The sequence below is a fragment of the Struthio camelus genome, chromosome Z, assembly GCF_040807025.1.
Source record: "Struthio camelus isolate bStrCam1 chromosome Z, bStrCam1.hap1, whole genome shotgun sequence".
Classification (NCBI taxonomy): Eukaryota; Metazoa; Chordata; class Aves; order Struthioniformes; family Struthionidae; genus Struthio; species Struthio camelus.
Genome location: NC_090982.1, coordinates 15,566,350 through 15,594,148, shown reverse-complemented (window position 1 = coordinate 15,594,148; position 27,799 = coordinate 15,566,350). Strand labels below are relative to the sequence as shown.

The 27,799-nt window shown below is 43.0% G+C and overlaps 1 protein-coding gene across 1 annotated transcript in view; it reads right to left on the bottom strand.

Moving 5' to 3' along the window:
* Positions 1 to 23,444, bottom strand: part of GRIN3A (glutamate ionotropic receptor NMDA type subunit 3A) — a 78,734-nt gene extending 55,290 nt beyond the window's left edge. The window contains exon 1 of the mRNA XM_068928521.1: positions 22,641 to 23,444. Within this exon, the coding sequence (XP_068784622.1) occupies positions 22,641 to 23,444 (804 nt within the window). The remainder of the gene's footprint in view (positions 1 to 22,640) is intronic.
* Between the last annotated feature and the right edge of the window lie 4,355 nt (positions 23,445 to 27,799).

Below are 27,799 nucleotides of genomic sequence, written 5' to 3'. Positions count from 1 at the left end.
AGTTTGAGTGCTGCTGGGGAAAAAAAAAAAGATTGTATCAAGGATGCCCAAAAGTACAATCATGAAATGATAGCAGAAGCCTTGAAACTGCAAGCACAGGATGAGACCAGATTTGCCAGGCCTAAAGATCAGTCAGGGGTCACTAAGAGAATGCAACCTTTGAGCTGGGTAAAACCAGTTTTAGGGATAAAAAAGACAGAAAGAATAACTATCCAAGATGTGTAATTTGTAGTATACACTGCAAATTTAGACAAAAGGTTGAATTGTGAATGAATAAGGGGCAGGAAATTAAGCAGAGTGAGCACCCATATAAAAATGACCATAAGAAAACCTAGAGGAGGATGGAACTCCCACCTTAAACATCAGAATCCTCCTATTAGAGAACTTGGGACACAGATGTCTTGCCGTGACAACTTCACCCCACCCCACTTGCTAAGGAAGATTTGTGATGTTGACATTAGGGCACAGAGGAGCATGGAAGGATAAGCCTAACACCTAAGGAAAGGAATAGATACTAGAAAGTGCATGTATAACAATTTTAACTATATCATTTTTGTGAATGAGCTTTAATATTTGGATAATTTTCCTATAAGTGTTATTATCATTGCAATGGGACCAATAACAATTCTTTGCTTAGACGGTTAAGACTTCAATTAGGCTAAGAATAAATTCTTGGCTTTGCATATAAAATGATTTCCTATAGCTCATGTAAATTAGACACGCTGTTTGGTCTGGTGCCTTGCTCTTGAGGATTACCTGTCAAAAGTACCTGACAGAGAATTTTGCAACTAAGGATGTAATTTACAATGCCTACTGTCAAGCACAGTTCCACTTCATGCTTCTTGGCATGTTACCCTTGTCAGGCTCCTCAGCTGAAAGGGCTCTTGCAGTGGCATTCCCATCCTTGCCCTGTTACAGCAGCTCCCACCTCCTCCTCAACAAGACAGATTTTCTTGCAATAAGCACAACAGGTGCTTATTGCACTGAGCACAACAGGTTATGAGTACGCTTTCAGTATGACTTGGCTTTTCAGGCATGAAAAACATCGTCAAACAAAATGAAATAAATTATGAAAGAAAATGTAGAATATAAGGAGAAGAAGTACAGAGAAAACAGATTCAGGTTATGCAGGTAAAAGGAATTTGTTCCTGTTCCATGAGAACTGATATTGTCCTTGCTCATGTCTACCAGGTGCACCCACACAGCACTTAGGCCAATTAGATATTTGTCACCATCAACACTCACAACAAGCAATAAAATCAAGCACTTTTTTCACCCATCAGTCCAATAGTAGCCTGGCTCCAAAGCTGTCTTCGATGCCCTCTGTGGCTTTGCATTCCCTATACTCTCAATAGCTGTGCCCTCATATCTCATTAGATTTACAAATGACTATGTGCCTACCAACAGGCAGTGCAATCCTATCCCATCTTCACAGCTCAGCAGAGTGAAACTAGGTCATTCGATCTGGAGACAGATGGGGAAGGAGGTGGCAATCCAACAAAAAAAATATTGTTTCCTATTCATGCTAAGCCAATGCCATAAAATGGTATTCAGGATCATAGTGCAGTGCTGTGCTGTAGCAGGCAGCACCTCTGGATCCTGACAGCCCCGGATGCTGTGGGACTTCTTGGCAGCTCTTCAAGGAGTCTGGGTGCTGTTCCTCGAGCATAGTGACCAGCAACCAAGTTAGCTTCTATGTCTCTAGAGGATGCTTGCTGTATGTTGGAGAAATACCCAGGGGTTGTACTGCATGCTATTAAGCACAGAGGTGCCTGCATGCCAGCAGTCCCTGAAATAATAGCTGTGCATGCGAAAATGCAGTGGGAGGAATGAATTCTAATCTATGTCCTGCTCCTCAGAAAACCAGCACCAGCTCATCACTGCACCCTTTTCTTCCAGGCCTTGTTCTGGGCATGTTCCACAGAATTAATTTTACCTGCAGGTGCATTTTGCTCTATATTGATTTTTCATATGAAAGAAAGCTGAGAATTAAGCTTGCAAAGAGAGCTCTCTTAGCTCTATTAAATGAGGCCAGGGTACATGAAGTTAGTAGTTCATCTTTTTGAAGCTAGGCATTTAAATTGTGACTCTGCGGTGAATTCTGTGTGTACTTACTTGGCTTAAAACCAGGAATAGCACTTTAAAATCTCCACTTGAGTTTTTTTATTTAATACACTAAGGATTTAATTAGAAAGCTGGGAAATTAGAAAGAAGAGTTATAATTTGCTCTTCTGTGTATGTGGGGGGGGGGAGGCGAAAGGAATGATAATATATCAAACTTCTCTTCTAAAGACAATTACTGCAGGGTTTTTGTAATGGATGGTGCAAAGATTCTGTGAGAAAACCCCAGGTTCTTCTGGCTTCCTCTCCTCCACCAGCTTTTTTAAAACAACTCAAGTCGGGGGGTGGGGGGGGGACAAAAAAAAGGGGTCGTTCTCGATCTCTCAGCACGGCAGAGGGAAGCACCCAGCTGGAAGCGCTAGAGGAGGTGGTTCCTGTGTGATCTGTGTGATAAGAAACAGGAATCTTCTGCACCATGGACGAAAACGCCTCCCGCGCTCCTCCGCGGCTGCAGGGGTGCGCGGCAGGGGAGCGCCGGTCTGCGGCGACGCACGCTCAGCTCAGCAGAAGCTGCCAAGAGCAGGAATATTGGTTTCTCTTTGAAGTAACTTCCCAAGAACTGCCACGAGCAGCAGTTCACGGAGGAAGGGCCAGGCAGGGGGAGGCGCCCTCGCGAGTGCCATTAGGTGGCACTCTCCGCCCGCCTCAAATCCGTGCCTCTCTCTCACGGTGCCACCGGCCGCCCCGCTCCGAGCGCACCCCGGGCCGCAGCCCCGGTACTCGCAGCGCCCCGCGCTTGCTGGGGCAACGGAGATATGCTGGAAGAAGGATCATCGCCGCTAAACACCAGCAATTGCTTAAGGAGCGGGGGGGGGGGGGGGGGGAGGGGAACAAACAAACCAAAAAAACCCAAATCGATCAATCAAACAAACAGCCCTGGGAGGTGTGATGTTTGTCTGCTGCTAGCACTCACATTCACAGTTTTTCAGAAGAAGACAAGGATTTGACGAATGTTCACTTTAAATTTTTAGACATTGCTCCTTATTTTTCCTTCCCAATTCTGAATTAATTCCCTGTTTTAAAAATCAAAAAGATGACCGTTCAATTTAGACGTGCTGGGACAGTGTTTGCAAATTGTTTTTCTGGGGTAGGTAAAACACAAAATAAGGAATGATCCTGCAATTAGAAGGTGTCTACTCCCTCCAAAAAGCAGAAGCATTTGAATTACCAATAAAACATACAGCAAACAGCCATGAAAACGTGTGACAGACTCTGCAGAGCTTGTTACCAAGGCACATAGGGAGAGGAGGAGGAAGGGGCAGTGGTGGGTTGTTGGATGGAGAATCTGGGTGATCCAGTGTCAAATCCCTCTCTCACTTTGCGCTTCCTTAGCGAGTAAACTCCTGTAATTGCTGCCTCACTGTAAAATGGGGATAACCCCTGCTGAACTGCAGTGTGAAAGTGAAGACAATGAAAAAAGAGTACAAGGTATACAGATAATCACTGTAGCAGATCCAGTTTTCTTCATTCCTTTGTGAAATGGCTTTCTGCCCTTGAACTCTTAAAGTAAGATAAATATTTCACGTCCTTTTACACAGGGAGAGATCAAGATTTTGACAGAAACCAAGATTTTGACAGAAACCAAGATGCTGACAGAAACAGAACCAAAGGCTCGAAATTCCCATTCCTCTCACTGCTAGACACAGTTGCCTCAGTACACAAAAGAATGCATGAAGTAACAATCAGGAGTTTTACAGGTTGTTGCTAAAATAGTGCGGAACATTTGTACATTGCAGTACACTGCAGAACATATAGTACAACAGTCTCTCTTTCCTGAGTAGTGTTAATTGATTCCACTGATTCTTGTCTCATCAGGACCTGATGACTGCAAGCATTTGAATGCTGTGATTTCCTCATTAGTTTTAAGTGGGTAAGGAACTTACTTAATAATTATCTTTCGTACTCCACTAGAGTCTTGGGGACACAGTCGTGAAACCAGACCTCACTGTAATAGATACTCTCGAGAACAAAAAGATGAAAAGCGGTTACACTGTGGCTGGGGGTAGGGAGAATACACCAAAACCCACTCCATGACTCTTTTGGCCTTTGATTTACAATGTCTAAGACCACGGAGTGAATATTCACAGCTCCTTGTTGTGACTCAGTGTTCAGTGCTCATCTAAATGTTCAAAAGTGCCATCAGATCTCTTTTGTGCATAAATATTTGAATGCATTACAGCTACCAGGTTTTCTTTTACCCTACACCCAGACCGGATATTTAGATCAATGACCAAATGATTGCATGGAGTTTGTAAACCACTGCAAAATATGAATGACACTTTTTTATCCCTTCTTTGCACTGGCCACTGAGTTTGGATGCAGTGGAGCAAAGGTAATTGATTTTTGCTGAGAATCTAGCCTTTAAGTAAGGTGTCCAAATGTAAGTACGTAGCATGGGATAACAGGCACAGACTGAAGACAAATATGTGACAATGTACTCTGGAGACTGCAGCATCGCATGCTCGATGGGACCACAAGCCCGATGAAGATTTGTAACTCTATCTGACATGATCACTTGCCAGAAGCTAATGCTAATCACAAGACACTGGCACAGGTCAAACAAATGTAACTTTCCTGTCCTTCAGCTCTGCCTGTAGCCTGTACAATCAGTTCCAATATTATACCATCAGGGGAGAAGCCCATCAACTTTTCCCTGCAGGTACCTTTTCTGCACCAGACAGGCAAGTCACCACTGGTGGCAGGGGCCCTTGAGGATGGCCACACAGTGTGTAGCTGGGCTGTGTGCTTTGCTAGCTCTAAAGCAGGCTTTACTGCCCTCCCTCCCTGTAGGGTGATATTCAGCCTCTGGGTGAGCTCAGCAGCAGGGAGGCTGATGTGCTGCAGCACTTGCTAAGGCTGAAGATCAGCGTAAAGCACCTGTATCAGGAAGAGGCTTTTCTGGAGAATCCGTGACACACGCAAGAGGAAAAATGAATGAATGAGAGGAAGGATAGAGAAAAATTGACTCCAGTTTCTGCCATGGTCCCCAGGTGGGGAAAGCTAAGCAGATAGGAGAGTTTAGGTTTATCTCTTTTGGAGTCAGTCAACGAAGTCTGGAGCTCTCTGACTGTCTGGGTCTTCAAGCATTTACATGGCAAGTAGGCATGCTGCCTGCCCTCAGTATGTGTTACCTTGAGAGGGTTGGGGGGATGACAACTAATTTTTGTGGGGATGTCATTGGCTTAGACAGGGACTGACCATCAGGAAAGAAAAAAATCTCTCAAGTTTGTTGTAGCTTTCTGAGCTGGTACCGTTGGGCAACACAGCCCTGCTGAAGCCTGCAGTGGGGCAGCAGGGCAAGCCTGCATCGCCACCCCTCGCAGGGCACAACCTCCTGAGCTGGGGAGTGAGTAACAGGACGACCTTTTGGCTCTCTGAAATCTTGCTGAAAATGTCCTTCAACTTCTGCCTCCCTTCAATATATGCACCCAAACATGTGCTACTAAATTGTGTAGAGCTGAACAAATATTTGGAAATTCATATTGTATCAAAGAAACATCAGATTTCCAGGAGCTAATGAGAAACTCAATAGAATATGGAAAGAAAAACAACTCAGCACACTGCTCTTACTAACAAAACCTTTGTTAATAATGAAGTTTATTATTGCAGAAAAAAATAGCAATGAACAGCTGCACAAACTGTTGCAATTGATTAAATACCAAACTGACATTATTGTAAATAAAGATCTTGACCATGCATATTTGTGCAAGAGCTCAGCTATACTTCACGTTTTTGGGGGGGAAAGAGGAAGAACTGTTGTGGTAGGTTAACAGGGGTTGCCTTTGTTTATCAGAAGTTAATGAAAATAACAGCCTCAATTTAGCAGGTTAGATATCACTGATGGGTAGAATGTTTTTCAGTCTGGAAATGAGGGTAAAGGCCTTTAGAAATCTAGTTTTGCTTTTAATATTGTCTCTCTCTTCTCTGCTGCAATTTGTTTAATTTTCTACTTCTTCAGTACCCCCCCCCCCCGAGCCCCTCCTGCTCAAGGCTAGATGAGATTTGCACAGCTCTGTGAAAGCTGAAAACCACTATACTCATTGTAAAGCATCACTTAAAGTATGTCGAAGGTATTTAATTTATTTTTTAAGAGCTTTGTGCTTTACAGTCTGGTAGGGCTGCACATTTCAGTGAATAGAAATGCTCTTAAATACTCTGTACGAAACGAATCAATAAACTTCATCAGAGATGGCTTTTCTACTGCCATGCAATATTTTCTTCCTCCCAGCTCAGCTCTTCCTATTCCAGCCCATGAAAAGACTTATATCATTGCTCTGCCTTCTTTAGGTCAGGTCTTTAACAATGACATCAACAGACCTGTGATGAGCTATCTCAGCTGAAGAACAGGCCCTCCATTTACGACAACGAACTCTATGAGCATTTTGATACACTCCAGCAGTGAGATTGAAATCCCTCTGTGTAGGCTGGGTGCAGCTGGGGCAAATCAGTATCTCGATGTGCATAACTGCAAATCTGAAAACATCAGACATATTCATGCAACTGTCTGCATATGATTGCCTTCCTCTGCACTTCGTGGTTTATAAACTCTTAATGCAAAACAGCTATAACTCGTTTTGAGAGGCACCTAGTTCATCTGAGCTACGATCCTTTGGCACTGCAGTATTATAGACTAGGAGTATAGCATTATCCAGTAGTATAGTACTACCAAGATTACAGACTAGCAGAAATAATGACGTTTACAAATTTAACAAAAAAATGCAAAAGTGATGAATTTAATGATCTGGGAAACAATCTTGAGTTATGCAAAACACCCTGAGTTAGGTATTCACAAATTTGTTTCGGCATATAATTGTCAGCACGTGGATTGTTTGCAAACAGCTAGCACAAACTACTTAGCGTTAATCATTTGTTCCGTGACACAGTTAGTCATGCACTATTTCTGCTTCTTGAGTGGGTGATTGTATCTTCCTAAAGGAGAGGATAAGAACCAGTGAAAATGAAATGCACCCTGGGATTTTAACATGGACAATCAGTTATGATAAAATATGAAAGCGTCATGCCTCACTGATCTCAGTCAGATATCTGTGTCTATCTCCATGCCAATAACCAGTGATGGCTCTGTGGAGTCTGCTGAATGAAGCCTGGAGACTTGCACTATTTTTGGCTCAGTGATTCTTCTTAACTATCTGAACAATGGGAAGTGCTGTAGCGGAGTATCTAATTCTCCCAGACAATCTGAAAGGAAGGGATGACAGAGCACCATTCTTATGAGTTTGACAAGAACATATGATCAGAGCTACTGCCTCTCTCTGCAGGAAATAATACTGCCTCAGGGAGAGAAAACCTGTAATAAAAGTCACAAAAACAGTATATTCCCTAAGGAAACAGGAATGTTTTTTTTATTTCCCCATTTCAGTTTTATTTCTCTTTTTACACATGACACTATCACTTGAATGCAAGTCTTGGTCAGTTTTCCAAAACATAAATTGTGTTTCTACATATTTCAAATGACTTTGGATGGAGCTAAGGAAGGTGAAGAGCTGTAAAGTCTGAATTCTGTTATATCACTGTTTTGATATTTTGCATTCAACAAGGAGGCTGCACTTTCCCATCTGCCTGGCATGGGAACTGAAAATCCTATAAATTTTTCTGCTTAAAACCCTTAATGCTGTATTATGAGTAAATGGAAATGAAGCAGGCAGCTGTGAGAAAAAAGGGAGAGAGAGACTATTAAGGAGAGTAGAAGCTTCTATGAAAAGTTTTTCCCTCCTCCCCCCCCCCCCCCAAACTGAAGGCAAAATAGTAATGTTTGTCTGGAGACCATTCTTAAACTGATTAAAGATTTTGTACTCATTTGAATGTGTTGATGTGAGCACAAGCTAACTTTTAAAAATCACCTGGGGGTGAGAAGAGGGGTTGGACAAAGAGGTGTGAAAGTTGCTGAAACAGCACCCTCCACACGGATCATGAAGGAAATGGGAATTTTCCCCCCAGGAGGGCAGTGTTGCTCTCCTGTTGCACTCTATGAGACTAGAAGCACTGCTCACGTTAATAAAAGTCCTGTGCCAAAAAAAAAAAAAAAAAAAAAAAAAGCATTCTAAGGAACTTTCTGAGCTGGCATTTTTCCCTTTTGGTGCTAATACCTTTAGAAATGTTTCATGTTTCACGCTAGGCAGTGGTCCAGCGTGCACAGGGGACTGCCTCGCTCTTCTGAACATGGGGTGCGCCTGGTAGCTTCAGTACTTGGCCTCTTGGCTTGAGATGCTTTGACGGGTCACCTCTGAGGAAGGAGGCTGAGAAGGCCCTTTAAATCAGACCTTTTCAGAAGTCTCAAATTAACAGTTAGTTGCCTTTCAAAACCACAGGCGTTGGCCCCTTGGACCTTAGGAGAGCACAGGAGGCCTAGATGCTTAGGAGAGCGCTGGGCAACTCGATGCACTTATCCTGCTCCAGGGAAGCAAGTCAGTGCTACAGGTATGGCTGTACAGACGCGTTAAAAAACACAGGCTCTTTGCTTACACGCAGGTAGGGAATTAGTTGCTGCTGGTTTTGTCAGTCTTGGACAACTTTTAACCTCGTAGAGGAAACTTCCACCAAAGCAAGGAAAAGAACCTGGACTCCAGTGTTCCCAGGCTGGATCTATATCAGTCCTTAGCCCACTTTATTTTCCTATTCATTTTTAAGCCTCTGTTGGAGAAGACTGAACTTCCCTTTCTAGTCCTCAGAAGTGTTCAATGGTCAGTTTGAATTTTCATTATTCCTCCTTTTATTGACAATAATAAGACACTTCTCTGTTTAGTCTCAGATGAGATTGTAATAATTATTTATAGCTCTCATAAGACATGCATTTGCTCTCATAATAAGGATCCGCAAAGACAGGAACTGTCTGAATTATCCTTGATCTTACTCGGTGGATAGCTCCTTATACGTTTTTCAGTGAAGGGAACTCTCCGGTGAAAATAAGGCAAAGTTAGGCAAAATTAACGTTGACAGAATTGTTAGGCTTACTTGTGAATATAGCTATAATATTGTAGCAACAAGCCACAAATCCTGTTGGACTAGTTCCTCATCCTAAGCAGAGGCACACCATGTTTAAAAGCATATGAAGTTTGAGTATATTGGGGGGTTTTGTCTGTTTTTTCTTTTTCTTAAATGATGGCAAATGCATCAGAAACAACACACAAATACTCACATGAATGAAATGATCCAGTTCAGCTGTTCTTGCACTCTTCAACATTTGCTCTTCATGAACATTTGAATAATCAAATTTTGTTAGGATAAACGTTCACAGAAAATGAATAGCAACACTGAACACTGCAGTATTTGCAAGTTCCAACATCCATGTATGCATGTCTCAAATTCTTATGTTTGTCCAATCAGAAGAGGAAAAAAAAAAACAAAAAACGTAGCTTAGCCAAGCAATCAAAGCTGCTTCTCAAACTGGTCTCTATTCAAAGTCAGTGAAATAAAAGGTGGTACTTCCCTAAGCTTTTGGAAGGCTCTGGGATGCAGGTACTCCTAAAGCTTGTATTCTCTGTGCTTGTTTCAAAAGTTTTAGAAGTTTTTCAGACAGAAAAAATGTCTCTAATTATCAGATGAACTATTCGCTATGAATTCTCAATTCATTTTCTCCTTTACGCACACTTCTTGAGAAGGAATACAAGAGCAGCATAATCTGAGCCACTGCCTCCCATTTTCTGTCAAGCAAGGCACCTTTCTCATGCTAATCATGTGGTATGCTGCATCCCAACATAGGCCTCAATTTTCAATTTATTCTTTTGCTATGAATCTGTACGGGTTGTGAATGCCCAAAGAGGACATTGCTAAAACAGCTAACTGTCACGTAACTACATGTTACATATTTGTATGCACTGTTGAAATGGTGGGAAGATATGAGATTCTGTTTCACTGGGATCTAGCAGGCTGAGCTATTTATAAATAAGTGTCTTATTTTTGGTGCTCTTCAGAAAATGTGATGAACAGTGAGTGATGAGCAATTTATGTTGCTGATCATCTGTATCACAATAGAGCCGTAAGGTCTTTTTCTGGAGTCAAGACTCTATTAACTTAGGATCTGTATATTCCTACAGTGGAAAACAAGACCTCAGAACAAAGATCAAAGGGCTATATTAAGAAAGGATGAAATGAGCATGCCAAACCAAAAAAATGGAGCAGTGGAACAGAAAATGATAGGGACGAAAGAAAGAGAATAAAATTTGAAGGCTGTTGAGGATTCTGGTCATTAATATTAAAAAAAAGATCAGTTATCCACCCTTCTCTCTCAAAAAAAACAACAACCTCCATATGAAGGAATCCTTTCCCATGAGTAGTCTTTATTGAAGGATTTAGTATTTATAAAATGAAAGATAACATTAGACTCAATATGGTATAATACAGTGTGTAATATTATATACATATATATACATATATACTGTGTAATATTATATATGTAATATATGTGTAATACTATTAGAAAGATTACATAGTCTAAAGAGATCTTATGGGTATACCTGAATTAAAAAGCAGGTGTTAACTAAGAAGTGTTTAAGTAGCCAGCACTAAGTAAATAATTCATGTGTATAACAAGATTATCATAAGGGTGACTGACTGGATAAATGATCGTTCTGTCTTCCCTGTGATGATTGCTAATGCAAGATTCTTAATCAGAGGTCACAAGAGTACTGTAAATTGCACCAGTCTATCCAGTATGTTTCTATACCGATATATTTTCATACAAACTTTTACAAAGGTGACTGCTCGTTATTTTTTCTCCACAGAATCTCTGAGAAACAAACATGAAAGCCATGTTTTATCATTTCCCCCTTACTCTTCATACTGAAAAACATAACTAATTGAGCACAGTGTGCCAGCTACACTATTTAGACGTTTCTATTCACATCCTCTACGAGCCTAGAAGCTAGGGAAGAGAGAACACTGCTCCCTCCTACCAACCTTTTCCTACGTTTCAGACTCAAACAACATATAAGATCTGCTGTATCAAATCAGGCTGACTGTCTCCTCAGTTTAGTGTCCCTTGTCTCATGAACGCTAACCCCAAACTACTGCAACGGGAAGTACACAAGCTCTGCAGCAGGCAATTTTAGAGATGTCTGCGCGAGTTTGGCATGAGCTGCCCCTCCGTATGGCTGGAAGGCAGTTCATAACAGTAAGACCGTTTGCCTGCCATGCAGGGCAGCGTAACTACTTTTGTAGAGCTGGGAGCGAAGCGGGGACTTGGGGATCGTATGGCACCGACCTCCCTCCGGCGCAGCAACTCTTTCTGGGGTCTTGGGGCAGGAAAATGCCACTAAACGTCACTGGCACAGGATACGCGCTTGCTAGATGACGCTAGATGATGGAAAAAAGAGACGACAGTAGAGTACAACCTTGCTTAACAGAGTTGCTGATTTTGTACTCTGGAAACAGAAATAAGCTCTTGCAAATTCCCATCTGGCAAGTGTAACGTGGTGCAGTGACATTTGAAGCTTTCATGTCCTAAAGCTTAAAACAAAAACACCAGTGCTTTTGGCTTTAACTAGTTACATCTGTTTCTCTCAAGTCAATTATCTGGTATATATTTGTCCCCCAAGAGCTATATAGTCTTCAGTTATTACATGATATTTAAACTGAGGAAATCCAGAAATATAACTTTGGTTCTTCTTGATGCCTTCTAATGTAGGGGAAAAATTAACTTCATGGTATTAGTGTGCTAAGAAAAGGTAAGTTATAGCTTAAACAGTTCCCATATATTGTCTAAAGAGGGCAGCTATTACCTCCTGGAAAAGTTTAGATCTATTTTTCTTGTGTTCTGTTGTATGTATAGCGAGTACAGTAAATTCTTAGAAACAAGTGTGCTCCTACTGAGAGCTGTGTAACCGACACATACGAGTGAGCCTTACAAGCTGATAAAGTGATAAATAATTACGCTTTCATCTAAAATAGCACCGGAAAATTATCAAACTGTGAACTCATAATACTGACTTTTCATCTGATTTGCAAAAGAAAGTTCTTTTTAAGCCGGTTTGAGTAAGTAGGCTATTAAGATGAGTGTAATGTAACTGCTTTATCAGAAGCATCATTGAGAGAGCCTGGTGCATAATACAGCTGTTCTTTTTGGATATTAATTGCTATGTCTAACAGTTTCCTCCTTGCAACAAATTCAGAACTTCATTTTCTAAACCCTAGCTTATGCTTGAAAATCTGTCTTGTCTTTTAACTCTGTCTTAAGTTAGAAAGCCTTGTAAAATGTCTTGTGAGCAGCATGGGCAATGATTTCCTTCACAGTCTTAAAAAAGCTGAAAGTAGAATAGTATGTTTTTAGGGAAATATGAAGTATTTAAAATATGCCTGTGCAGCATATTCATAGGTTTTTATAATGCATTTCAAATACTTTCCACGTTGTAAAATAAGCTTTGGAAACTATTATCACACATGAAAGTTAGTGAAGAAAAAGTAATAAAAATACTGTAGCAAGAAAAGGAAAATGGCGTCTGCTTCTGAATTTCTTCACGTTCGATTTCTCTGATATAATAACAACAGTAAAATGATCACAGTATTTTTCCTGTTTATTATGCTTTAGCGGCAGTTGAGGATGCACCTGTGTTCACGCTCCCTCTTTTCTCCCTCTCCTTCTCCACCTCCCCATCTGCTGCCTGCAGCCATGCAGATACAGGTGACTGAAAACTTTTAGATAAAAATTAATTAGCCAGCAGGCTGCAGATCAGATCTGTTCATTCCTGTGCCACATGGACGCCTTCCCATCCGCTCCTGAAGGCTGTCCCAGCTTACCATTCCCACGGCACTTCAATTCACTGCAAGGGAGACCCAGAGCAGCAGAGACCTGGGGGCGCATCCGAGTAGTTCAGCATCACCTCTCAACTTGTTGATAATGCACTTAACATACTTCATAGAGATAGGGACGTCCATATAGGACTGTGCTGACTCTCTGCATATACCAGCAGGGAGGTCCAGGGGAATATGGTTGCTTATGGATGGCTGTATTGAAGAAGTCAGCGGGGAAAACGATATCGTTAATTTCAAGACTGAGGGCAAGGCTTTGCAATCCTTTTTACAGCCAAAATCAGGTCCCAAGCCTAGGTGGGTATAAACATTTCGTTCCTGTACCCTATCTGATTAGCAAATAACAAATATTCTGGTTTATTGCAGTTTGTGATATGCCATATTGACAAGTCCCTTCTTAATATAAGGAGTTCTTTGTGTAGTTGTCAATAATTATCAAGAATAAAGTTAGCTGCTTGATGTGACAGCTGTGAAGCACTCAAGGCCAGATTGTGAACCTCTTAGTCACATTGCTGAGGAGTCCCTTGCACAAATGGCTTTGCTCGCATGTGACTCCCTTAATAAATGAATCATCTATCTTTGCTGCCTACTCAGGCTTAAATCTTCCTCCAGATTCTGCTGTAACTTCCACCATCTGCACATCTTCTCCTCATTGTGGTGTGAATCAATTTGGCTGATCGGTGGGGTAACTGGGAACACAGATAGACTTTCAGCACCAGATCAGAAGCAAAGAACTGGCACTGATGACTAAAACTTTAATTCAAAAGTCTCCATGCCTGAGCTTGCTCCCAGCCTTCTCATTTATCAGCAAAAATCCCTTTTGGGTACCTATTGTTCTCATACTGCATATGTCCAAACAGGCTTGGCCTGTCTCCAGGGACTCTTGAAATGCGGGATCAGATGATGCACCTTCAGGTGCATCATGCCTTCAGGTTGGACTGTATCCTGAAATGACCTGCCTCTGCCCAGGTCTCATTCTCAGTACTAAGGGGGAAAAAAAGGCTTTCATTAATTACGACTGTCCAAACTCAGACCCTTTGCCAGAAGCCCTCCTCGCACCAGGGATAAGCTCCTATCCAGCTTTATCTAATCACTGCTCCTTTCACTGCTTCCTAGATATTGGCTTAGCAGTTCCCTGCTGGGTTTTCACTACTTTTTTGGAAAGCATTACACTTTGGTGGTAACTGTCCTTAGTTACCCCTGCTAATCCAATCCTGACTGTGCTTGAGCAAGCTGCTTCGCGCTGTGCTTGGTCATCCCAGCTCTTTGTAAAAGGCCGTCATGTAAAATTCCGTTCTCTTGTTTTTACACTTCGGGAATGACAAAGAGTAAGAGACAGAGAGGGCCACTTCTTTCTTTCTTTTTCAGTTCAGTTTATTTTCTCATTATCTCTCCCAGGGTCACTTACATTTATGTCTTTCAGTTTTCTCACTTCTTTTTCCTCCTTTTCTTTCCTCTCTTTTCTCCAGCTCCTTTTAGCTATTCACAGTAAACTCTGCAGTATATAGCTATTCGCATTGCAGTAGGATTCAGAAGACTCCCTTGCTCAACAGAACTGAAAAGACGATCCTTCTCTCTTTAAAAGCCCTCCAGTCAGACCAACAGAAATACAGATTTATAACCTGATTCTTCTTTGAAAGATAGATCTGGAATTTAAAGAAGAATCTGAGCCTTTTCTGTGTTTCTGCTAATCACGGTAAACATATACATTCTACCAACATTTTGCCTGGATTCCTTTCACATTCAAAAATTACAAGGAAAAGAACATAACACAAGAGTCAAACATTTTATTTGATGACTTAAAACTGTAACTAAAACCAACATAGCTTAAACTTCTCATACTACGAGCATTCTATATTTCATGGTTTTAAATAATAAATAATTCATTAAAAATACCCTAGATGAAAACCTTTATAAGTGGTCTTTGAGTGGCATTTCAAGCACGACAAGATCTTTGGCTGTTTGCTAATTTCCGCAACTCTGCTCACCTGGACAAGCTATGAATGGGGGTGGAAAGATTAGGTGTTCTGACTTTTGTGGAGAAATTTCTGGAGAGAGCTACGCTAACCACCCCAATTTACATTTCTGGGCAATGTTTTCTTTGCCAACCCTGGGAATATTCTGTTTTCAGACATAATTTTTGTATTCATATGGTTATCTGGAAGCAAATTATCTTGGCCAAATTTTAATTTTTACTTAGTGAACACTGCTAAGTATTCTTTGGTGTTTCTTCTGATAGTGGCTGTCCTTTAGTAAAGTAACAATTAATGATTAAACCATATCATAGTTTAACGACTCCTTGTTAACATGAGAACGCTCTGTGTATTAGGAAAGATTTCTTTTAGGCTACAGAACGAGGAAGACATTGCTTTAGGAATATCTGGAACAGCAAAAATACAGAAGAAAGCATCACATAAGGTATCGAATTCAGTGTTAACTTAAGCTTTTTCTGCATAGCAGAAGTAGCATAGGATCAGGAATGAGAAATCTTGTCATTAGTCAACTCAGACATTTCTTCCAAAATCTGGTATGGTATGATAAGTACAGAAGAGGAAGGGGAGTAACAGACAAATGCATATCAGACTACGAAGTAAATATCTTTGCTTTTGATTTTTATATCTATTCAATACACACAGTCTTTTATTTTACATAGTATACGTCTACTGGTATAGTCTTCAACTAGAGAATCATCCCCTTTACCCCCTTCCCAAATCTTAATTCTTTACAACCCTTTTAAAATGGCATTATTATAATTAAAAATACTATAGAATTTAAATTGACTATGTGATTTGATAAAGCTTGACAGAACTAGATGTACTTCAGGAACAAAGTGATCAGTGAAATAATTTTACCTAAGGATCCTCAGAGACAGAGACCTTAAACAATTACAGACTCAGTGTTCATCCTGAATCTAGGTAATAATTCCTTGATGTATTTGATACAGTTTGCTAACTGCCTGAAACGATCTGAATGATGAAACTCTGGTGTATGTATTTCAAACAATGCTGCAATATCCACTTTTTAAGGCCTTAGAACAATATGTGGTACTTATGATTGCTCTACCTTGAAAAGTAGCAGACATTCAAACTGTGGTGTATTCAAGATTTCCTTAAATAATAACTGCCAAGAATAAGAAAAGAAGAAAAGAAAAGAAGAAAAGAAAAACGTAAAGGAAATTGTGGATGGTGAATATGCTGTGAATGACGGTCGTCTAAATCAGCCTCAAAACTTATGTTATAAAATATGAATTCTAGAAAATGAGAACACTTTCAAGCTATCAAAGCAAAGCTAACTTAGCAGAGTTTAAGAAGCCGGCTGAAATAGTTCATAGCAACTTCGGTGGTTAAGGAATGCGAATAACTTTCTCGTATTACAGATAACTTCAAATCTTGAATTAACACTCTTGAAAATGCTTTTCCACCTCTAAGTAAGGCACACGTGTACCTTCCATAAGCAACAAAACAACTGAGCAGTAACAAATCCTCATTACTGAAAATGTCACAGACATTTATCATATATCATGCTAAAAATCATACTGCAAGCAGCAAAATCCCTTCATTTCAGAAGCCCAGTAACAGGATAGCAAATTCAATGGGTTTCTGAAGGACTTTCTTTCCAAATGAGAGTGGTTGAAGATAGTTCTTAAGGGTGCTACTTAGCAAGTTTACCTCCACAAATTCCAGCTCCTTCTAGCTCAATGATATGTTAAAATTAAGGATCTAAAAGAGAAAATTGAGACTCAATATGTTCTCATCACTTTTTTGCATTCTGAAAAAAAGATCTTTTGCAGTCACGATGGACTGAATCTTTCTCGTATGCTGTAGCTGAAATAAAAAGAACAGTTCCATATTTTCCTTCCATTGCCCTGTGCTTCTGTGAATACCAAGTTTATTGACAGACGGACTATACTTAAAGAAGTCATAATTAGGCTGCAATGTTTTGTTTCAGCCAAGAACAGAAATGAGTGGTCATCTTCTAATGGTGTTTCAAGTGATGTTTACCATGACTCTGACAGTTTTTTGGGACAGATAAGGATGACTTCTTGTAATATCAAGTGTGTAATGCTGTAGAGAAAACAGAACCTGAGGTAAGGCACTAAATAAGTAAAAAACCCACAAGATATACTTGGTGCCATTACAAATTCCAAACATGATGCCAACATCACTTTCAGAAAACTTAAGGGCTCGCTGGTCACGACCAGAATATAAACACGGACTCCTTTCCCTTCAACGTACATCATTTATCAACTTAAAGCTAATAGATAGATCGACTTCAGCTGACAAGACAGTGAACTATGAAAATTCTTCTAATCTAATAGCTTGTGATGCTCAACACAGCACAGGAGCACAAGCAAAGCCATGCTCAAAATAACAACCATACGCTCCCTGAGGACAATGTGGGGTATCAGGGAAGAGTACATGAGAGCAGATGACAAAGGCTAGCAGGTACTGGATTTCACCTTGATTCTGAAATTGGATCTGCTAGCAAATACTGCATTACGGCTTTCAAATCAAGGACTATTACAATAAAGAGATCTTTCACATGACACTAGGACAACAACTATGCTTGCAAAATATGAGTTAGACCTCTGAGATCTGTGTTTAAAAGAATTAACGACTATCTAGGATAGCCGACTAGCGAGAAAAACTGTTAGTTCTTTCATACTGGCTGGTAATGCAAAAGGACTCACTTTATAGAAGATCTGTGGCCCAAACTGTGTAAGTTTCAAAAGCAGCACTACAAGCAGAATTTCAGAGACACATTTGGCTGAGAACATCAGCTGGACACTTGTGTGCGTGCCTTTTCAATTTCCATCTTTTTTATTTTTCTTCACGGCATCCCTCATAAACTCCCTTACAGTGTATAACAGGTGTACACCATACTATTTCTGCAGCATGAGGGCTGGTGATGAAGCAGAAGCTTGAAGACATACTGCCCACCTGAATACAGTAGCTAGTACAGTCTTCAGGATTTGGATTACATCGGATTGGGAATGACAGCCAGAAGTACCAGTGGCTGCAACTAGATACTTGTGCTTTGCTGTCCTCCCTCACTTCTGCAATCTTCTGTTAGAAAAAAAATGGCCAAAGAGGTTTTTTGTTGTTTTTGCTGTTGTTAATCAGAAACACCTTTTGTGCAAAAAGTAGGCTTGAAGGAGGAAAAAAAGTGTCTTTGGGCATTTAGCTGGACAGAAGATTTTCCACTATCTCCACTCCCTTGTCATAATGTCTGCCTGCACTCATTGGTGCTCAGAATAGGCAGTGTCTTGCAGATCAGTATGATTTCTAGGGACATCATTTACACAGTGGTATGGCTATTTCCCAAATGGGAGGATGTACAACGCCCAAGACAAGGCTCTCTGATACTATAAGGCTGTTTTCAAAATAAAGTTTAATTTCTTTTAAAACAAACTGAAAATTAAATGTTAATGGTCAGCTTCTTTTTAGAGCATCTGTTCTGAGTTTGGACTTGCTACTTAACCAGAAAATCACAGTTTAACCTCAAATTATGTCTTTTTTTTTTTTTTGACTCTCTCTGAAGTCATAGCAACGATCAAAAGTTCTGGCAATTCCCATCACTGAGGAAAACAGTTGAAGCATGGACTGGCTATGCAGGGAGTAAGATGATTCAGATATATTTTACACTGTTCTGTTGTTTGGTGAAGTTTCTTTTTAATGCTAAAAAAATAAGAGCTGCTGAGTTATCTTAAGCCTATCCTCAGAAAACATTCCATTAGTTCTGAAGCTTAGAGAATGCTGCTGCAATCATGATCTCCCTTTTGCTTCTAATAGTAACACCCATATAATGGATATTATGGGCTATATATGGGCTATTCTTCCCAAGCTCCTAGCTCAAAACTGTAATGCTAGCAGCGCGATCAATGTATTTATTTCTGGTTCAAGACCTCTGTGACTTTTTCTTGTTCCATCCCTGAGAAAAATTAGGGTGTATTGTCAGTCTTGGCATTCAAAAATAAAGTATGCTTTTTCATATACACTTTACTACATAACATGAAAAGTAGGTCTTGCCTCAGTGGCATCACTGCTTATAAACATTTTGTCTCCAAAATAAGCATTTGTCAAAGATTCAATGCAATCTGCATTTGTGTTAATAGCAAAGAAATCTATTAGCTTTTTGCTTGATAAATGTTAACGAGAAATTGTTACTTTTGCTTACTCATAGTTTCAAAATTTGTTACAGTGAAAGTAAATTTTGAAAAGCAAACGTATTTTCTTCAGGTCACAACAGTGCTTGGATTTACCGTCAGTAGACATTAGTCATTAAATCACATATAGAAATACAAATGAAAAAAGTCTGCCACGTTTTACTCTATGCAGCATCCCTTGAAGCCATCTGTGTGTTTTGACATACACAATCCTGAATACTCAGCATAAGCTGCTGCCTGCTGCAGAAGAGATGCTGTACCTTTGTAGTGTTTGGTGCTTTCTGATTGTTAGCTGCTGTGTCAGACTATTGTTTGCTTATTTTTTTAACTTCAGGAGAGTAGAAATCTAATGTGGAACAGATCTTTCTGAAAAGATGCTTCAGCAACTAGACAGCTTTTAGAAACCCTAAGTATCCATCTGACTTTAGATGCCCAGCTTTGACATTATGGAGTTTCTCTAGATGTTATAGCTTTGAAGTATGTCATCAAATGTAACAGAGGCAACAGTCAATATTAATGAAGTATATTTCAGTTCTGGATCCTAATCTTCCTTTTCATCTAAGTACTGCTTTTTGCCATCTCAAAGACGATTTACTTAAAGATCAACAAAGTGCTTTGTCACTTACAGCGTATATCTGGCTATTACATACTTCTGTTGTTATATTCAATAGGAGTACAAGTGTTACATGTGCATGTTCCTATCCTGGCCGACTGTGGAAAATAAAACCTCAGCAGACGTTGCTACTTTAAAAATATCCTAACAAAAAGTCTGACTGCTGAGGACAGGCCACCTGAGATAGTACCCAGCAAACCTAATGGCTGTTCGTATGTTTGCAGTGCTGCTAATAAGACGGACAGCAGAAAACGCTCCTCAAGGGCAAAGAGAAGCTATGGCACTGCTTCTATCCATGCCTGGAAGAAAGCTAATTGTGGCAGCACCCGAAGGTGCACTGCCACGTTGTTCTGGAGTGAGGAAAGGATGGATCTGCCAAAGCAGCTTGGGGAGGCCGATACTGCACATTTCAGAAGCAGAGTTAGGATCTTAAGTCTTCAAACTTTTTATGACTTGTCTCCTCTGGAAAAGTAGATGCTAGGTCTATTAGCAAAATCCTTCCTGCCTACAGTCATCATGTACAAAAGCGTAGGGGCTCAGCTCTAAAATCGCCAGTCACTCGAAATGGTCATTCTCTGGCTCTTGGGCTATGAGTGGCTGTAAAGCAGGGTAGGTGGGAGGGCCACGAGATACCCATTTTACACGGCAGTGCTAGCTCGGGACTGCGCAAAATCCGGGGCTGCTAGTAGCGAGCCAGGAGAGGTTGCGAAGGCCAGCCTCACTGGGGTCCTCCCAGCACCCAATGGTGGTGGAAAAAGTTTAACTTAGGAATTGTGTGAGGTAAGGCTGGTAGTGCATTGCATCCAGTGTTAGCCTTAAAATGGTTTTATATGAGTGTATAAAAAACAGCATGCAGACAGATGTCACGGCCCTCCAAGCCAACCCTGGCACTTAATCTACTTGGATTACCTGCTGGCCTTTGAATAAGATTAAGTTGTTTTCAAATACACAAAGACTTGAGGAGTAATCGTTCTGGACTGATTTTTTTTTTCCTTTACCTGAAAACTGAATTTATTCGGCCTCTAAGCACAGGTTTAATGTCAGGCATTGCCTTCAGTGTCACTGAAGACAAAGACATTTAAAAGTCTGCTTAAGAACAGTGCCCTGATTGGGACAGATACATCCAATGGAAGCCTCAATAACAGTGCACAGTTTGCTCCCTATTGAGAAAAAATTGAAAGTTAGCAGCAACCTTTACATCTGTGGAAAGGAACAATGAATCTAACCATAGTTTATATTTATTTTACATTTACTGCACTTGTTGTGTTCTCAGGCAACTTAGAGCCACTTCATATGGAAGAGAAAATAATTCTGATGTTAACAGATACAGCAAGAATATGCTGGATTCAGGCTCTTGTCTTCAGTGGGCTTTGGCTATGGACTCAGTTAGAACCGAGAGAGTAACTCCAAGGTTTGTAGATGCAACTGAGCTAACTTAGGTGCTATTAGCAGTTATGGCATACCCTCCTTGAGTTCCTGGATAAATCTGTTCAGAAACCTAAGTTACATGTTTTTTGCTGAGCTAGACAAAACTAGCTCAGTTCAAATCATATTTTCAGCAGTCACACCTTCAATTACAGCCTACGAGTTGCCTAGCACAGACTTTCTTTTCCTATCTTTTCTATCCTGTTAGCTAACATATGAAATGCAGAGGTCTGAAAATGATCCAGATTTTTTTTTTTGCATTTGCTTTTACACTTCTCAGTTGGTAATCTATTCTTCTGCTTATATTTTGAGTGCAAAGTTCTTTTTGAGCGCACAATATCATCTTTTGTATAAAATAAATGTTCTCCTGGCTACTTAAATGGCAGCTTCTGCCATTTTACTTACAAATTGCCCTAGCATGGACTACACAGAAGAAAGCACTTTTTTTCCTTAAGATTCCTCTTCTTTCGCCTGAACGTGGTTACTGGCATCAAACAACATCCGCAAAATACTGAACTGTCATCTTCTGCCAGAGTGTCTAATATAAAGTTGCCATCTCTAAACGATAAAAAGTTTAGCTCCCCCCAGATACTAGCGTTAGTTAGACAGTCAAATACCGTCACATTTTAGTTTCTACTATTTTAGTTAGACAAGCAAATACAATCGGGCTTTAGTTTCTGCTCTTTCAACGAGGCAATTTAGTGGTCCAAATATCTGATCTAGCAGCAATTGAAGAACGATGATGAAAGGAAACCTTATGCTTTAGATACCTCAGCAATGCAAAGTCAGATCATAGTTGACAACTTTCCTGAAAAGCCCTGGTAAATAGCAGTGGTGAATAATCTATACCATCCACCCCACAAACTAGCCAGTAACATTCAAACAATAATAAATAAACCATCCTAAATGCTTCCTTTTAGCACCTTTTTGCTAATGACATTCTTTGGGTCCTGGGTCGGAAGCGTCCTTCTCACAAAGAGAGGCCAAGAACTGTTTAAAGAGCACTTTCTCACTAGCACACAGGCTGCATCATAGGAGACCACTTTCTCTTCTCAGCTCTGCGACTTACAGGATGTACAGCTCCGAGCTCACAACGTAGTTTTTACAGCCAAGTTCCCTGCCTTGCAAAACAGATGATGCTTATCCCTGTACCCTCCGCCCCCAACCCATGGGCCAAGATCCAGGGCTACCAAAAGAGAAGACATACTCTTGCAAGAAGGGAGACAGACAAGAAACAGCAATCCTGGCAGTCCCAAAGTCAGAGAGCTTTTCCTCAGACTGGACCTGTGCGAAGTCCCTTCCTCTCCCCACCGACCCGCGCCCATGCCTGCTCCCACCCACACCAGGAGACGCTGGTGGGCAGAGCAAGGGATGGGGGGCAGCCGTCCCGTCAGCTGCCTCCGGCCCAGACCCCAACCCCTTTCCACAGGGCACCTCGGGGGTGCCGGTGGGGCAGGTGGTAGCTGCGGGGGGGTAACAGCCTGCTCCGCGGTCCGGGTGTGCAGGGGAGACCCCTGCCCCAGCCTCCCCCCGCCCGGCTGCCCCGCGCCTTACCGGGCTCTTCCTGGGGAACTCGCTGAGCACGATGCTGACGACGGGGATGTGCAGAGCCGTGGAGATGAAGTCCAGCTCCAGCATCTCCCCCCGGCTCTGCGGGAAGGCGAGGATGGCAGAGACCCCCTGCACCACCACGGTGTGGCAGACGCTCTGCAGGAAGGAGACGGGGTCGTTGCTCCAGGCGGCGCTGGGGGAAGAGAAGGGGAAGAGCGGCAGGTCCCCCAGTCCCGCCTCGATAGCCATGACCACCTCCAGGGACAGGTTGTAGGGCAGCAGCCCGGCCACGCCGTTGAGGTTCGCCACGGCCAGCAGCAGCGCGTCCCGCGGCGAGGGCGCGGGCAGGGGCGCGGCGGGCGGACGCTGCTCGCCCCTGGTCCCGGTCCCGGTCCCGGTCCCAGTCCCAGTCCCGGTCCCCGGCCCGGCCCGGCGGCCCCGCGGTCCGGCACCCTCGGGGCTCCCGGCCGGCGCCGCTCGCCGCCCGCTCTCCGCCCCGCCGGGCCAGGCAGCAGCGGCGCGGGGCTGCAGGTGGGTGGCCCCTACCCGGACGGTGTGCCCGATGCGCCGCAGGATCTGGCAGGGCTGCGGATGGGACGCGGAGCCGGGCACCGCCGCCAGCACCAGAGCGCAGGGCGGCAGCAGCAGCAAGCACGCCCGGACCAGCAGCCCGCACACGCCCGGCCGCCACATGGCCGAGAGCCGACCGCCGCCTCCCCCGGCCCCGATCCCGATCCCGGTCCCGGTCCGCCCCGCCGCCGCCCCGCCGCCCCCCTCAGCCGCCCCGCGGGCGGCCGGCAGCGGCATCAGCCGCGGCGGGCGGCCCCCGCGCCGCGCCGCCTCCGCCGCTGCCCATGGAGCCCCCGCGCCGCCGCCCCCCGCCCCGCACACGCCGCGGGCTGAGGCAGCCCGGCCCCGGGGCGGCTCCCCGCGCCGCCCCCCTGCCCGGCTTCCTTGCACCGCTGCCCCGCAAGGCTGCTCCGCCGGCTGCCCCCGCGCCCCGACCCCGGCAAGGCTCCCTTGCACGGCTGCCCTGCCCGCCGCCCGCCTCCGCTCCGCAGCCCCCCGCGCGAACAAGCTTCTCCCTTTCCCAGCCCGCCGCAGCCCTCCGGCGCACTCCCCCCTGCCCGGCTCCGCAGGCGAGAAAAGTTGCGGGCGGCGGCGGCGGCGGCGGCGGGGCTGCGGCCGGTCGCTGGGCGCCGCTGCGCTCCCACGGCAGCCAGGGCGAAGGCGGGCGGCAGCCCCCGCGCCCCGCCGCGCCGCCCTCCTCCCCGCGCCGCCTGGGACTTGTAGTCGCCACCGCCCCCGGCGGGGCTGGGGCGGGGGGGAATTTTTCACCCTGGGGAGAGGCGGGTTCTTCGGGTAAATACCCTCCCTCCCCCTCTCGGTGGGTGGCTGGGCAGTGGCTTTTCTCCGGGGAAAGCTTCTCAGCGGAAACATCTGCCAGGTGTTCTCATGAGGCTTCCTTGCCTAAAAACATCCAAGAAGTAGATAGCCGCCACGGTGAAACAGCTTTAAGGAGATGAGAAGAAACCCCCACAGCTATTCTAGTGGTCCATTTGTGCCTTCTTCTGGAGGCCGGGCAAGGGATGGGCGTACAGCCACCAGCTCTGTTGTGGGACGCAGGCTGCAGGCTGTCCATAGCGAAGCTGGGATGCGAAGCGCTTCCTCTCCTGGCCTCCCTTCACCTTCCTCTCCAAAGGGAGGACAGCAGGCCTGGCCCCCGTGTACAGCCAGCAGATTTTTCATCTCTGCACCATTCACTTTGGGAAATACTTATCATTCTAGATATCTTTTTTATTCGGCTACTGCTTCAAATCTAATCATTTTTCAACATGTGGGACCTGAAATCTCTGCTAACTAAGCCATGAGCACTTTCTGAAATTGCTTTTGTGATAGAGCACCCTCATCCTAGGAGAAAATAGAGAAAGGAGAAAGACACACCTGTTTGTGTGTGTGTGCATGTGTGCAAGGAACTGTGGAAAGTCCCTTCCTTCTTTCAGTTCTGGTAGTTCGATTTATTCCCCAACACTATCAGCCCTAGATCTGAAGGGCTCTAATACTCTAATTGAAGCAGCAACACACTCTGCTTTATTTCCCTGCTCCATGACCAGTCTCCAGGGTTTGAGGAAACCCTATCCCACAGCCAGGTTGTACATCACAGAGGAAATAATGCTCATGGCTCTCTCAGGGAGCTCTGAACTACCAGGTGAACATAGTATCAGTGTGATGCAGAAAAGCAGCAGTCAGGGTGTTTACCAACATGATAGATACCCAAAGACTTGAATCTGTTTTCCGGCTGTAGAATATCTGGCATCCTTCCTCAAACTGATTCACCTCTGCTTTAAAGCAATGTAGATCCCTTCCTTGTGTTGTCTTGCATGGACAGACAGCTCCCGAACTACACTCCCAGGGTGGTCAGAGATCTTTTTGTGACTTCATTTCCCATATACACTTTAACACGTCCCAGTGCTAGCCTTATTCTTTAACTGAGCTCTTCTACTTCTGCGAATGCAAATGATTTTTCCCTCTTCTTTGAAATCTATCCGCAGATGCAATTACGAATAAACACTATATACTCCCTCCCCTCCCCTCCCCTCCCCTCCCCTTCCCTTCCCTTCCCTTGCTTTGCCTTGCCTTGCCTTGCCTTGCCTTGCCTTGCCTTGCCTTCCCTTCCCTTCCCCTTCCCCTTCCCCTTCCCCTTCCCTTCCCCTTCCCCTTCCATTTTCTGTAGATGAAAACATTGTACAAAGAGGTGATCCATACGCCCAAAGCATCTGAACTACACGTTTGCCAATTTAAATTAATCTTTCGTGCGTTGAGGTCACCAGAAGTGTACACAGTATTCAAAATGAGGTCTTGTGCAACAGTGCTGATGTGCTCTGTTTCTGTGAAAAATTATTTCACCTCGTACATCCTTAGATCCATCATGTTAGCACATTTCTATATGTATATGTTGCTGTCATCTGACCTGTAAGGCCTGTTTCATTCATACTGCGCTCTCTGAATTCATATATGGTTGCAAAATAACTCGTCACTGGTCTCTCAGTGCTCGGTAGAAACCACAAATGGCAGAGTGGGGGGTCTGTAGGCCAGGGCTGAATGCACCAGCAAAGATATCTATAAGTAAAAGTGTACCCAATGCTACGTTTAAAGCATGAGTTAGTAACAATTCCGGTCTCCCCTTTTCTTCTTCCTTTTCCTTCTAGTCTTATAATCACTTACATCTTTATTTTCTGTTATCTTGTCCGATCAATCCCAGGCTTCCTCCTTTTCCTCATGTTTTTTGAAGGAATGGATCAGATTAATGCAAATATTCAAAGACTCATTTCTTTTAGCAATAATGGCATGTTGTCTAGGAGAACTGGCTCTGAATGTAGAAAAATATAATGTAGGAAAAAGTGAGGTTTTCCAAAACTGTAAGAGTTAGGTTTCAGGGTTGGGAGAATAAGCACAGTATCTTTCAGGAGCAGTTAGTTACTTGTATTTGCATCCTTTCTTCAGGCAGTAGAGCTTTTATAAGATGTTATAGTTTTATAAGAAATTATATAAGACATTTTATTAGAAGCTTTATTATAGTAGTGGATCTCTTGTCTAGTTTTAGGGCACAGATTACACTAGTTAAAAAAAGTATTTCAGAAAATATAGTCAAGCTTATTATTAAAAGAGCCCTAAAGTTACAAAATTTGATTTAAAAAGGGAATATATTTTATATTTGCATTTTTTTTCTGTTTGTAGATAATCTTTCAGTAGATTGCGATCTATGCTTTTTTTTTTCAGTATAATCATGCAATACCACTCTTGGGACTACTACTGTAAATAATTCTGGGTCTTACGCTCATTTCTGAGCAATTCAGAGCAAATGGTCATAACTAGAAGCTGGACTAGCAGAGAGAAGGCCAACTCAGTAGATGATATGATAATTTTGACTGGAATGACTCTGGCTTTTCAAGCTATCTTTTCAATTTGATTATTTATAAGAACAAATTATGAACTGGCTTCTCTGTAACTTATGCTTATATTTACTCTGTCTTCAAATACAGTTCTTCACAATATTCAGGTACTTAAAGAAAGGCGTTATTGTCCATTTCAACATCATTTAAATATGACTACCCCAGGTTTATAATTAAGAAAGCATTTAAATCCTTAAATGCTACTCTGCAAGAGGCTGGAATATTTTTAAAAAGTGATCTGAGAAAGGGCACAAACCCCATCAAAGTCTAATGTGTAACATTTGAGAAATTGTATAATTAATTTTTCCCCTGCATTTGCATACATATGCATGTGGAAAAAGGAGCACAATTTGTTCGGTCTAATAAGGGAATCTGAGGCTGCTCTGTGTCAACAACTCTGTGCTTTTTAGCAGCACTGCAGTCCCTCTTCCAAGGTTGCCAGAAGAATAAATTTTTACATTTTGACAATTATTGACTTTTTTAATCTTCATCCTAAAGACTGACTGCCTTCTACTGTCTTTTCCACCCTCCTTTTCCCTTTCTCATGGTGGTTGCTGCAGTAAGAGCACCCACTCTACTCTCCTACCTGAGTTAAACATTCAATTGAAGTAGGACCAGGCAGATTGTGGCAAAATTCCTCTGAATCACTTGTCACATACTATAGCTGTGAGCGCTGCAATACTAGTGGCATTCATTGCTAAGGAACAGTGACCACAGAAAGCATTCAGCCTTGATCAGTGGCTGAGCATCAAAGTTAAAGCTAGGGAAAATCCTCTAGCAGCGAGAAAGGCATTGAGGAGAAGTGACTAAAGTCACCACTCACATTTCACAGAATCACAGAATGGTTGAGATTGGAAGGGACCTCTGGAGATCATCTAGTCCAACCTCCCTGCTCAGGCAGGGTTGCCCAGATCACATTGCTCAGAATTGTGTCCGGACGGGTTTTGAATATCTCCAGAGAAGGAGACTCCACAACCTCTGTCACCCTCACTGTCAAGAAGTTTTTCCTCATATTCAGATGGAACTTCCTGTGTTTCATTTTGTGCCCGTTGCTTCTTGTCCTGTCTCTGGGCACCACTGAGAAGAGTCTGGCCCCAGGCTCTTGACATCCCCCCTTCAGATACTTATGCACATTGATAAGACCGCCTCTCAGTCTTCCCTTCTCCAGGCTGAACAGGCCCAACTCTCTCAGCCTTTCCTGCTATGAGA